This window comes from Podarcis gaigeae (assembly GCF_964106915.1).
Source record: "Podarcis gaigeae genome assembly, chromosome: 14".
NCBI lineage: Eukaryota > Metazoa > Chordata > Lepidosauria > Squamata > Lacertidae > Podarcis > Podarcis gaigeae.
Genome location: NC_139690.1, coordinates 16349735 through 16364122, shown reverse-complemented (window position 1 = coordinate 16364122; position 14388 = coordinate 16349735). Strand labels below are relative to the sequence as shown.

Here is a 14388-nt window from a genome sequence, read left to right as displayed (position 1 = left end):
GGCCATTGCCAAGAAAGTTGTCTGGTTATTCCAGCCATTGGATTCTTGTTGCCTACAGCCTATCCCCCCCCCCCAAAAAAAATAACCATATACAGTGGTGCCTCGCAAGACGAAATTAATCCGTTCCGCGAGTCTCTTCGTCTTGTGGTTTCTTCGTCTTGCGAAGCACGGCTATTAGCGGCTTAGCGGCTATTAGCGGCTATTAGCGGCTTAGCGGCTTTAAGAAAAAGGAATCAAACTCGCAAAAACTCGCAAGACGAAACGTCAAGCCCATAGGGAAATTCGTCTTGCGGAACAACTCAAAAAACGGAAAACCCTTTCGTCTTGCGCGTTTTTCGTCTTGCGAGGCATTCGTCTTGCGAGGTACCACTGTATATGAATACTTTTAGAGCATCTAAACAGTGAACAGGCCTTATGGTTCAATGGACAAGCAGGTATGTAGAGAATCACAACCCATTTGCTGGAACAACATCACTCAACGCCAGTGATGGATTAGACCCAATGCCTTAAGTAGTTCTCTACTAACAGTTATGCAAAGGCAGCCTGGATTTCAGCAGGGAAGCTTAAACCCAGCTGCTCATTTTTTCCAAGTAATTCCATCACACAGAGAGATGAAGATTTGCTCCACAGGCTACCTGTAAGCTCGGCTCCCGTATATTCTCACCTGCTTTAAGCCATAGCCTGTCAATAGCAGCTTCCCTATGGAATGAACACAAAACACGCTGCATGCGTAATATATTTTTTATAGCTATTTCTTCAAAGGGCAAGGTAATATTTTGCAAACTTAACTGGCAGCCATCTGGAAATATAACAGCAAGTGGCTTTCCAGGCATATTCAGCAAGTGATGGCCTGAAAAGTCTATTTAATTCTGAGTGCAGGTTTACCCAAAAAAGGCAGAAAAGTCGGCATATGGATGAAGTTACAACCTAAGTGGAACAAGGCTTTGTTGCTGTGGGCGAGCATTTTTCTTAGTATCACCCCAACTAACTTTAACTGAAGGGCGAGTATTATCAGTTTCATGGGAGAATAAGGTCTTCAGCAGCCTTACAGCACTCATAATTTGGTCCCTATGGGATGGCCAAAGGAGGAATATTAAATACAAGTGCTTTTGGTCCATGCATTGGAAGTTTTGGGTCCACCAGCCATGTGTCTTTATCAGATATAAGCCTAAACCGATTGCCAGCTGAGCAAATTTCAGTGCAGGAACCCTTAACAACAGTAGCTGTTTGTATAGTTGGTGTCAGGTCTGGGCTTGGTTTCTGGCAAACTGCAGCGGGGTCCGAGTCTATCAAATGTAGGTGGTGATCAGCTGAACAAGAAGCAGGAGACATTATCATGGTTGGGCTGGAGATCGGATACCAATTAGGTAGCAGCAAGGTCATCACAGAAAAACTGGGGGTAGCAGATCAGGCAGGGAAGCTAAGGCAAGAGCAGGACTAGACCAGAGAGGAAGGAAGAGTCTATTGTCATTCAGGGGCAGTGAGCTGGTCAGACTTAGGAATTGTGCCTTGGGTGGAGAGATTTTATTAAGCCAGGTGTATCTTCACTGGCAGACGCGGGTGGTGCTGTGAGTTAAACCACAGAGCCTAGGACTTGCTGATCAGAAGGTCGGCAGTTCGAATCCCCGTGACGGGGTGAGCTCCCGTTGCTCGGTCCCTGCTCCTGCCAACCTAGCAGTTCGAAAGGACGTCAAAGTGCAAGTAGATAAATAGGTACCGCTCTAGCGGGAAGGTAAACGGTGTTTCCGTGCGCTGCTCTGGTTTGCGAGAAGCAGCTTAGTCATGCTGGCCACATGACCCGGAAGCTGTATGCCAGCTCCTTCAGCCAATAAAGCAAGATGAGCGCCGCAACCCCAGAGTCAGTCACGACTGGACCTAATGGTCAGGGGTCCCTTTACTTTACTATCTTCACTGGCTGGCCACCTGTAGGCTGCCAGGCCAGCTGATGGAGTGCAGATCAGTACTTGTCACAGGCACTTCCCAGCCAAGGAATGCACACAACACATAGTATACAGTGGTACCTCTGGTTGCGAACGGGATCCGTTCCAGAGCCCCGTTCACAACATGAGCAGAACGCAACCCGCGTCTGCGCATGCACGGATCACCGCTTCTGCGCATGACGTCATTTTGAGTGTCTGTGCATGCGCGAGCAGCGAAATCTGGAAGTAACCCTTTCCGGTACTTCTGGGTCACTGCGGGACGCAACCTGAAAATGCTCAACCTGAAGCAAACACAACACGAGGTATGACTGGTTGCTAGAGAGCAATCAGGCAATATGCTTCAATAGTCTGTTTTAAAGCTTTCTTATCAGTGATAAAAACTGTCAGAATGCAGAGTGCCACTATTCCGTGTCTTGCTCATTCACTGGCAGAATCTGAGAGTGGGCGGTCCTTCAACCTTCCCCAGCAGAGTAGTTTCTTGACGCCCAGTCTGCACCTTCCCTCTCTGCGCGGAAGCCTACTGCGCAAGGAGGGCGTGGGTAACGGGGGACCTCTCTCCTCCCCGCTTTGCAAGGTGTCCTGGCACTGCCTCACCTCCTCCAAGCCCTGCATCTCCTCCCGACTAGAGGTGTGGTTACTCTCCTCCGCTGAGGAAGTGCTGCTTCCCACGATCTTTGGGGGCTCTCTGTAATCCATCTGGCTTTTCCCCTCTCGCCCCTGAGCCGATGGCAGTTCCCTGACAGACTGTAATTAGCTCTTTATTATCAAAAGCAAACACAAAGGCTTCTATGACTCTGAATATTCACGCTCTATGGAGCAACAGGGGGCCATGTCCCTCCATCACCAGTGCATAAGCAGGTCGAGACTATCCCTGAGTGGAAGCTGCGTCTGCTCTTCCCATTTCACTCCTCTCCTGCTTCTGGGAGACACTGGCACAGGAGAGGATGGGGAAGCACCCAGCCCTTCATTGGCCAGACCTCCCTCTTCCTCTTCCTCCTATGCTCCACCCTCCAGCTCTGAATCTTCCCCTGTCTCTGGCTCTTGCCTCCTGGCTGGTACCAGTCCCCAGAAATAATAATAATAATAATAATAAATAATAATAATAATAATAATAATAATAATAATAATAATAATAATAATAATTTATTTATACCCCGCCCATCTGGCTGGGCCTCCCAAGCCACTCTGGGCAGCTTCCATAAAAACCAAAAATACAGTAAAATATCACACGTTAAAAACTTCCCTGAACAGGGCTGCCTTAAGATGTCTTCTGAATGTCAGGTAGTTGTTTATCGCTTTGACATCTGCTGGAAGGGCGTTCCACAGGGTGGGCGCCACTACCGAGAAGGCCCTCTGCCTGGTTCCCTATAGCTTTGCTTCTCGCAATGAGGGAACCTCCAGAAGGCCCTCGGCGCTGGACCTCAGCGTCCGGGCAGAATGATGGGGGTGGAGACGCTCTTTCAGGTATACTGTACCAAGGCCGTTTAGGGCTTTAAATGTCAGCACCAACACTTTGAATTGTGCTCGGAAACATACTGGGAGCCAATGTAGGTCTTTCAAGACCGGTGTTATATGGTCTCAGCGGCCGCTCCCAGTCACCAGTCTAGCTGCCGCATTCTGGATTACCGTATTTTCCCATCTTTAAGACACCCCATATATAAGTTTCCGAGTCACCTTCAAAGGTAGCCCCACGTAGAGTGCATTGCAGTAGTCCAAGCGGGAGATAACCAGAGCATGTACCACTCTGGTGAGACAGTCCGCAAGCAGATAGGGTCTCAGCCTACGTACCAGATGGAGATCCCCTTTCCCCAAAGCACACTCATCAATGTCCTTCCAGTCCCTGCCACTACTACAGTCTTGAAAGTCCACTAAAAGGTAAAAAGGTAAAGGACCCCTGGACGGTTAAGTCCTGACAAAGGCGACTATGGGGTTGTGGCGCTCATCTCACTTTCAGGCTGAGGGAGCCGGCATTTGTCCACAGACAGCTTTCCGGGTCATGTGGCCAGCATGACTAAATTGCTTCTGGCGCAACGTGACACAGTGACAGAAGCCAGAGCGCATGGAAACGCCGTTTACCTTCCTGCCACAGTGGAACCTATTTATCTACTGATATGCTTTCAAACTGCTAGGTTGGCAGGAGCTGGGGCAGAGCAACAGGAGCTCACCCCATTGCAGGGATTCAAACTGCTGGCCTTCCGATCAGCAAACCCAAGAGGCTCAGCGACTGAGACCACAGCACCAGCCACAGCTGTGAGACCTGAGTAGTGATGCTATAAGTTGTAAGAGACTAGCTGCTCAACTAGCTGGTCTCTCTCTCTCTCTCTCTCTCTCTCTCTCTCTCTCTCTCTGTGTGTGTGTGTGTGTGTGTGTGAGAGAGAGAGAGAGAGAGAGAGAGAGAGAGGCTTTACACACAGTGCCTATGCTCCAATGGACTCACTCTGTTCTGCAAAGGATTTGGAGATGTACTGACACTCAAATTAAAAAAGTTCTTTGCCATTTGCCTATACAGCAAGAAGATTGCCTGCTCCTGGTTGGAAGCTAAAATATATTTAACCCACGTTGAAACACGATCCATCAAAATTCCAAATTGTGATGTACAGAACCTAAGGTCAAGGAGTGAGGGGTTATCAAGATCCTATCTCACAGCCTTAGTAGGCATCTTGAAAAACCAACTTTTGCAGTTTAAAAGAAAACGGATTTAAGGAAATTAGAATTTTTGATTATAAAAATAGGGAGAGTCATATAAGGGCCCCCCCCCCACTCATTGTGGTTGGGCTATATAGATTCATTTTGAAATCCTGGCTCTATGTAACTGCATCTCTGTAACTTTTATACTGAAAATGCAATGTGTGTGAGTTGGCCAACGTCTGCATGGATATGTTAGTTTGTGCATGTGTTCATGACAAACCAATAAACATTATTTATAAGAAGGAATAAATGTGAGTGTGAGCAGCTCAGCTATATAAAATCTAAGGGGGCTTCTCCGGCAAAGTGATTATTTCCATTTGGACACAAAAAGAATAGGTAGAGCATATGTGTCTCTGATTTAAGTATAAAATGGTGCAGACCTGTCATGTCGTGTTTGGACGTCAGTGGATTTGAGAGTAGCTTCTCCTGCCAGAAAACCTACCTGCTGGAATTCATGAACTTTTTCCACCACCACCATTGTGCGCATAATTCCCAGATAGGGAACATGAGTCTCCGTTAAACGCACACCTATTTTAATCCCCTCAAACTGTAAGCCACATGTTTTCCTGTTAATATCCATAAAGAATAAAAACAGAATTCACATGTATGGCTAAATGTTTAAAATGCAAGGTTCTGTCATTTAAAAAGTCAGGAATTTAGCATCTTTCGCTTCCCTTCCAGCTAGACTCGGTTGTAAGTTCATGAACTTGGTTATCTAGCATTAGCCACTTGTAAAAATATTAGCTTCTGGTTTTGTTGTTTCTACAGCAGGGGGATTATTTTCAGAGGACTCTGGCTTATTTTGGATTCTGAAGCTCTTAGCAAAACAGCTTCTGGAAAGCCTATAATATATTCCAACACCCTTCCCCCTTCACTTCAACTCCCTTCCTCCCGAAATAAACCATTTCAAATGCCAAATGAAGGGAAAGTGACAATAATAAGAGTGGCCTTATCTGATTTATTTGGGGAAGCCAAGCACTTAAAGGACAACAAGATGAAAACAACAAAGCTCTCTGCAACCCAGACAGCTTCCTTCTCCGCATTTGTAAACAGAAGACCGGTTCTAACAGCTTAGCATCTCAAAACAACTAGAACTTGTGAACATCCAACAAAGTGGAATGTTGGAAGATTCGGGACAGATAAACAAAGCACTTGTTTACATGAAGCATAGTTGTCTGTTTATTATGCACTTGGACGCCTCTTAAAATATCGCAACCAAACTTTGCACGATGGTTCCTTAGATAAAAGAGCATGTTTTAGTTTATATTTGAATAAAACAATTTTTGATTTTATTTTTTTTAGAATTCCTGAGCAGTGCCAGGTATGACGCCGCTAGTCAAGAATAAATTTACATTCATAAGCATAGCTGTCAATGTTTCCCGTTTTTTAAGGGAATTTCCCTTATTCCGAATAGGATTCCTCGCAAGGAAAGGGAAAAGTTGACAGCTATGTTCATAAGACACATAGGAAATATATCACAAAACAGTAGGCCAGATTAACACATCAAAATAGCTGGATCACTGTTCGGGGAAAGCCTGGGTGAACTGACAAATTTTAAGTGGGCACGTAAATGCCAATACAGTGGTACCTCGGGTTATGTACGCTTCAGGTTACATACGCTTCAGGTTCCAGACTCTGCTAACCCAGAAATAGTACCTCGGGTTAAGAACTTTGCTTCAGGATGAGAACAGAAATCGGGCTCCGGCGGCGCGGCAGCAGCAGAAGGCCCCATTAGCTAAAGTGGTGCTTCAGGTTAAGAACAGTTTCAGGTTAAGAACGGACCAGCGGAACGAATTAAGTATTTAACCAGAGGTACCACTGTATTGTAGATGCTTATCAGATGTTCATTGGGAATGCATTCCAGAGGGCAAATGCCACTGGAGTCCTACTGAATGTTCGATGAACCCTGGGAGCATACAACACTACTAAGGGTGTCTCCCTCAAGAACCCAAGAGTCAAGAATCCAAGAGTCTGGGTAGGGGAATACAAGATAAGGACTTTTCAGAGGTAAGCTGGTTCCAAATTGTTCAGGGAATTACACGCCAACAGCAACATCTTAAACTGGGCCAAGTAGCTTGTTGGAGGGGGAAAGAGTAGAGAAAGAGGGAAAGGGAAAGAGTAGAGAGTCTCTTCAGCAGGTTTTAGCCTCCTCTTTCAATTTTGATCTCTTTCACTCTCTAATTTTTCCAACCTTAAATTCAGTTCTTCACATTTCTGCGTCAGTTGGCAAGGTGTTGTTTTTAAACCCCACCCCCCCGCCGCGCCTTGTGGAATTTATCAGTAATTTAGTGTAGTTTCTTCTTTTTTTTAATATACTCATTTGTGTATGCACTTTTTGCCCGATTCAAATTTTGGCAAGCAATTTTGCCTACTACGACACTTTTTATAAGTTAACATTCACTAATATCTCTGCAGCTTTGTACAAATTCTTTCAGTGGTGAAACAGACCACCACAAAATTCAGACAAGTGTGATTTTCTTAAGGACAGCTATGTTTTGGCTCTCACACTGTTTCGGAAAGTGCAAATTAAGTAGATTCACACTCATGTTCTACCAGATTTCTCCCCCATTCCTACTTGCACCAGAGTTTTTGATTATGATAGCTCACAGTTCGTAACTGGGGAGGGAGCCTAAACAGGTAGAACAGGCTCAGACCTCCCCCCACTATGTATGGAGCAGGTATGGAACACCTTCAGTCCACCAGAAGTTGCTGAACTACAGGTCCCATCATCCATGGCCATTAGCTATGCTTGCTTAATGTGACGGGACTTCAGAAACATCTGGGAGGACAGAGGTTCCTCACCCCTAACACACAGGGTGGTGGTCCTAAGTGATTTGGATGCAATGGAGGGGACACGGCCACCAAGCACAGCTCCACTCTCTCCATCATGTGATGGTAATTGCATGAGGAACTGAGCACACCCATAGGACTTCAGGATCAGGCCTAGGCAGGAGAAGTAAGGTATTTCAACTATAGCTCCAATAACCCCCAAAACGCCCAAATCGAATACTTTTGTCCAAGCTCCTCTCTGTTAAAGGTAAAGGTACCCCTGCCCGTATGGGCCAGTCTTGTCAGACTCTAGGGTTGTGCGCTCATCTCACTCTAGAGGCCGGGAGCCAGCACTGTCCGCAGACACTTCTGGGTCACGTGGCCAGCGTGACGAAGCTGCTCCGGCGAACCGGCACCAGAGCAGCACACGGAACGCCGTTTACCTTCCCGCTATAAAGCGGTACCTATTTATCTACTTGCACTTAGGGGTGCTTTCGAACTGCTAGGTGGGCAGGAGCTGGGACCGAACGACGGGAGCTCACCCCGCCGCGGGGATTCGAACCGCCGACCATGCGATCGGCAAGTCCTAGGCGCTGAGGTTTTACCCACAGCGCCACCCGCGTCCCATTCCTCTCTGTTAGTAATGTGTAAAAGGGTTCATACCAAGGTGTGCTGGTCCTTTCACAGTAATTCTTGCACTGTGGCTCCCATGTGGCACAGCAATCACGGTTTCCTCCCCTAGGAAAATTAAAGGAACAGTTTCAGAAATTAAATCTTGCAAGGGAAACATAACTTTTCATAACAAACCTGATATTCAAAAGAGGAGGACGAGGAAGGAGAAGCAGTTCACAAAGCATGCCTCAAAAATAAGTTACTTAAAACAACAGGAACATACACACATTATTAAGCACATTGCTCCAGGTTCTGCTCTCTGAAACACACTGTTATTAAGCCACATGTGGACTTGTAAATCTGTCCAGCTACTGGACAATTATTTTCTGTACATCAGTCGTTCAATTTGCATCTTACTGTTCCAGTTTTATTCCCTCATAGCTGGAAAGGGTTTAAAAACAGTGGTGCCATGCAAGATTTCTTTTGCAAAAGAACTTCACAGCTATTTAGCTGGATTTTGCCCACCCCCACCACCACTCATTTCCTGCAGCAGATTGTGGCTTTAATAAACAGTAAGATTTGCAGGAAACAACTGAAGCCATTACAGACTAGAGAACTGCAAATGAGAACTTCCCTCTAAATACCTGCAATTTGTTACAGAAGATCATTACTTCCATTTAAAAATGGGTTTTAAACAAAATTGACACTTAGCAAGCTAACCCTCTTTTCTAAATGTTCATACAGCAACATTACTTAGGATTTTTATACAGTACTGCTTGTTCAAGCATGCTTAAGTTTATATAAATGATCTTAGTACTGCTTACAATGCTCCGGCATTTGGTTAAATGCTTACAGTGGGCCAGCATTTATGATCTCTATGTTGCAGATGGACAACTCCAGCCAAACTCTTTTTTTTTAAAGTAATATTTATTAGAGTTTTAAAGGTTACAAAAAGAAAAAAGAGAAAACACCAAATTAAGCAAAAACAAGACAACACATCACAATAAGGGGAAAAAAAGAAAAAGAAAAAGAAGGAAAAAAACAGAAAAATAGAAACAATTAAAAAACACAACGAACCTTCCCATAACTTATCTTTCATTTGCTTGTTTCCTTGACCTCCTCACACCTCCTTTTTTTGTATTCTAGTTCGGTTAGCTATTTCAGCAAATCCTTTCCATCTTTCCCAGTTTTTGTCCTATAATTTATCTTAATATAATGTAACTTTACTTTCCCTCCTTTCACCAATTAACAGTCTATTTTTACTTAATCCTTTATAACATTTCTGCTAAAACCACATAACTTCATAATTTTACAATGTTTCTGTAAATAAACTTTAAATTTCTCCCAATCTTCTTCCACCGACTCTTCTCCCTGGTCTCGGATTCTGCCAACTCCAGCCAAACTCAGCTTGTCCCAAGTGACTCCATACCGCTTTCCCCATGGAAGTGGAAGGATAATTGGGGCTATGATTGCTGTCTCTACTCCCAAAGCCTTTTTTTCATGTTACAAGGAAGGATCGTGTGCTTCACGCCTCCTTTCTGGTGCAGCTGCAAGGAGCTTCATTAGGGACGAACTGCAGTTTAGTGTTGTGTCTGAACCTTAAACTGTGGTGAATTTTAACTGCAGCTTGCAGAAACAAGCCAGCTTCACAACCTATGGTTTGAATTTTGGCTTCTTTCAACAAACCTTTCACAAGTCTGTCATTGCCTTCAGGCGTAGACCTGAGATGGAAGACTCTGGAGGCACTGAAAGAGGAAGAGGGAGGGGAGGCTGAGCAAAGGCTGTGTTAGGAAGTCCTTCCTGGGCAGGCGGTAATGCTGGAACAAGTGTCCCAGGTGCTTCAAATATATAAAAAGCCATGTTCAAATATATAAAAGGATGTCACATAGAGGAGGGAGAAAGGTTGTTTTCTGCTGCTCCAGAGAAGCGGACACGGAGAAATGGATCCAAACTACAAGAAAGAAGATTCCACCTAAACATTAGGAAGAACTTCCTGACAGTAAGAGCTGTTCGACAGTGGAATTTGCTGCTAAGGAGTGTGGTGGAGTCTCCTTCTTTGGAGGTCTTTAAGCAGAGGCTTGACAACCATATGTCAGGAGTGCTCTGATGGTGTTTCCTGCTTGGCAGGGGGTTGGACTCGATGGCCCTTGTGGTCTCTTCCAACTCTATGATTCTATGATTCTTTTCTCCTTGTGGATGAAGGAATGTTGTTGGAGACTGGGAGGAGCTCAGAGCCTAAGCCTGGGATAACTGAACAGGATTCAGAGGAGATGGGGTCTGGCGTTGTGTCCCAGGGCCAGGCAGCACCTCTGCCATTGGGAACAGATGCAAACACACACAATTGTAGTGCATCAGGCTAGACATTCTTCTAAGGCTAATTTTCGCAATCGAGGCTATATTGCTGGGTGGATGTTCAACCTGCTAGGATAACTTGGCCACTCTTGCGCAGTTTTGATCTTGGACTTTGGAATTCTGGTCTTGCTCCTAGCTCAGTTAACCTCTCCATCCTACTTGAAGAAGCTCTGGGACTGAGTTACCTATTGCTGTACTTGCTTTGTAATAAAGGTATTTCTCATAAACTCAAGTAAGAGCCTCTGCTGTGGTGACTGGGGCAGGAGCCAGGACAAAATCATAGTTAAAATTAATCAGAAATTAATTTGTTTGGATTAAGACATCTGAACAAGCTTTGGTTAATCCAACATGGAAGTGAACTCTTCCTTAAGGCCACACCAAGGAGCAGGCGGAGTGAAGAAACATGCAATCACAAGGAGTGAAGAAACATACAATCACTGTAGCTTATCTCTGTAGCAATAAACCATGGTTAAGCATTAAATTTGAACCCAGCCAATGAGCTCTCAGGAGTTCAGTTCTTACGAAAGAGAAACAGGATTTATGGGTGTAACTCAAAACACCCTAGAGTCAGCTTTGTGTGTGCAATGAGACATTTTAACTTATCCTTCAAATAAATAATTATCTTATCGTAGGACATGCCATATTTTGAGTTTGAAAAGCATTTGCAATGCAGGCAGGGGTGTTGGGAGGAAGAGTTGGGGCTTCAGAAGGCTCATTGTGAAAACACATGCCCTAGTTAAAAAGGGCCTAAAGGAACCCTTTAAATTGTAGACTTTGTCATTATTCCATTTTAAAATGAGATCCATTAGATTTAATCCAATAAACCACATAAGTGAGAAATTAAGTGCTCATGTGCAGTTTATGTGATTCACTGGGATTTAAACAAGCTTAAATTCTTGACCTGTGGTCCATGTTTCTAGATTCCAGACCCCATCACACCTTAACTCTCCAGACCGTATAGCCTCAAGCCAGGTCTGATTAAAGGCTGCAAGTCCTTAAGATTTGCCATAGAAGCCTAGAGGATCATGCATAATTTGGCACTGTAAGGATCTGATCTTTTAAACCCATTTTATCCTTGAGGGTGATCATAAACAAATCTCAAAGGTGTATAAAAGTATTTCCCCTAACCTGCGCCAGTTCATAAACTCCTCCAATAAAGGGATCAATTCTTCCATTGTGTTGCAAAAACCACTCCCTCTTTTCTTTTCTTTTTGTTTAATTTCAGTGGGAAATGGGGTCAATCAGACCTAGAGACGTGGGAGGGAAAACTATTCTCTAATGGAAAACTATCCACTATGATATTTTTCTACTGATTTTTCCCCCTTCTAAGTATGCATCATTAAGAAACAACATATATGGATGGGTCAGATCAATAATGCCATTTTTTTTTCCTTATATGGAAAGCATATCTGGGACACAGTGTAAAAACAGGGTTTCCCAAACTTGGGTCTCCAACTGTTTTTGGACTACAAATCCCACAATCCCTGATCACTGGTCCAGTTAGCTAGGCATAATGGGAGTTGTAGTCCAAGAACAGTTGGAGACCCAAGTTTGGGAAACCCTGGTGCAAAGGCTCGGAGGATCAGGCCATGATGCACAGTTTTAGGTGGGGAAGTATTTACAGATTAGCCATTTCACTATTACATTTGGGAGGGACAAGGGTGGCGCTGTGGGTTAAACCACAGAGCCTAGGACTTGCCAATCAGATAGGCTTAGGACTTAAATATGTAATGTGATGAATTAATATGTTTAATGCTGAATTGGTAAGAAAGATGTTAAGTGATTAAGTGAAGTATTTAAGAATTTTGATTTGGAAAACCGTTAAAATGATATGCATTGAAATTCAACTAGGGGGATACAAGGAAGTCACTTAACCATGTTAATAATTAAGTTTTAATTAATTAATAATTAAGTTTTAATAAGGTTATGATCTATGTTTGTTTGTTTATTTGTTTGTGTGTTTATAAGTTTGTGAAAATCAATTTAAAAAATGGGGGGGGGGGACAGCTGGGAGCTTAAAAGGAACTCCCAATGAATCATTTCTTTTCTGGAACAAGGTGCATTCCATCCATCCAATAGAAGCACGCCTTGCTCCAGGACCAGGAAGGAGTTTGCCTTGAACCACCCTGCTAGAATGGACTTCCCCCCTCCCTTTTTGCAGCTGTTTCAATAAAAGCCCCTTTATGATCAGGTAGGTCCTTTGGTAAATCTATCTTGCATAGTTTCAGCAAAGTAATGCTTTAAATGCTTGGCAATTATTCAATATCCTTGTGCCTGTCTTTACCTCCATTCAACTGGTTAAGTATTTAAGCCCTAGGCTGAGCTGCAAACCACTGCTGCTGATCTGTGACCCAAAATACCACCATCCACAAATCAACCAATTCTTTCTGCCAGTAGTTACAGCTCTTCTAAATATAGACATAGCCTCTCTCTTTTTACGTTACCACAAAATAAACACCAGTTGCATTCAAGAAACGGGTAATGCACACTGATCGCAAGAGCGATGTTGGGGTGGAGTTTTCAGACAACCGAAGCTACTGAAATAATAATAAAAAATGAAATTATGCTTGATGCAGAGGGGATGTATAGAAATACAGGCACCCCCCAAACTGACATGTTTTTTCCCATACTTATCATCCATTTTTGTACCCCTGCTTGACACGTTTGAAGTGCATCTAACTGACCACTGTTGAACAATGTTTGCTGGGCTACACAGAGATTTGGTTAGACTCAAACAGCTCTTCTGGGCTTCTTATGCTCCTCTTACACCTTTTGGGGGTTAGGGGAGACATTAATAAGCACAATGGGAGCTCAGCATGAACCACAATCTGCCACCAAGCCTGCAGCTTTAAAAAGGTCTCTAGTCATCAAGTGTACAATCCATACACTTACTGAAACAAAACCCCTTATATTCTTGCAAAGTGGTGCACAGGGGGCCGTTAAGCCACACAGTTCTATTAAATCAATAAGACTATGCTGCTATATATGCATAGCAAAGAAAGTACATTCTAAATTCCTGCAATATTTTTTCAAGGGAAGCAGATGCAACCAAGTCCTACATTTAATAATGTCCCGATATATGGGCATGGCTGCTCCTGCACATTGAGAGAGCAGTGGGGTTTGCGTGACACAAAAGGGGGAAACATTGCCCATTTTTTCCATCCTTCATCTGCTGCAAAGGAGGTTTTGGGTTATAAAACACCCACCATTTATTGATTGGTTGCTTAAGGCGACTTTTAGCTTACCCTTCATCCCAATGGATTCAGTGAAGGGTACAAACCGAAATGCATAAGATCATATAACCCCTCATAAACTCAGAACGATACATTAAATAAGCCATGGGTCACATTTCATATGCCCCATCTGCCTCGTGGGGATTGACCCTGTTACCAGGTGAGCAGCAAGTTACATCTACTGTCTGAATGGGAGGTGAAATAATGTGATACAATCTTCATGTAGACATCATTGAAAGTAAAGGACTATGCGGCCTAGGATCCATGTACCTACGGGACTGCCTCTCCTGGTATGCCCCACGGAAGACCTTAAGGTCCACAAATAACAACCAAATAACCGCAAGGTGGTTAGATTGGTCTCAACTAGGGCCAGGGCCTTTTCAGTACTGGCCCCAACTTGCTGAAACGCTGCGTCACAAGAGACTAGGGCCCTGTGGGACTTGACATCTTTCTGCAGGGCCTGCAAGACAGAGCTGTTCCGCCTGGCCTTTGGTTTGGACTCAGTCTGACCCTTAGGTTTCCCTCCCCTTATGGTTTTGGTCTATGGGCTACTTTTAAAATGAGGCTGCATTTTAAATTGTATTTTAACCTGTTTTTTAAATTGGTTTGTTTTTATTGTAATTTTACTGGTGTTAGCTGCCCTGAGCCCGGCTCTGGCCAGGGAGGTTGGGGTATAAATAAAAATTGTTGTTGTTGTTGTTGTTGTTGTTATTAAAAATAAAACAAAACCACCATATGCCTAACCGTTTAGAAGTACTGTTGTTTCAGGAATTCATTCCTGTGAGAGTGTGCAT

At 43.9% G+C, this 14388-nt stretch overlaps 1 protein-coding gene across 2 annotated transcripts in view; it reads right to left on the bottom strand.

The window, feature by feature from the left end:
• The window catches only part of ADAMTSL3 (ADAMTS like 3), a 283528-nt gene that overhangs the window by 96494 nt on the left and 172646 nt on the right, over positions 1-14388 (bottom strand). For both annotated transcript variants that reach the window (XM_083712399.1, XM_083712400.1), the window contains one exon: positions 8061-8135. In XM_083712399.1, the coding sequence (XP_083568525.1) occupies positions 8061-8135 (75 nt within the window). The remainder of the gene's footprint in view (positions 1-8060; positions 8136-14388) is intronic.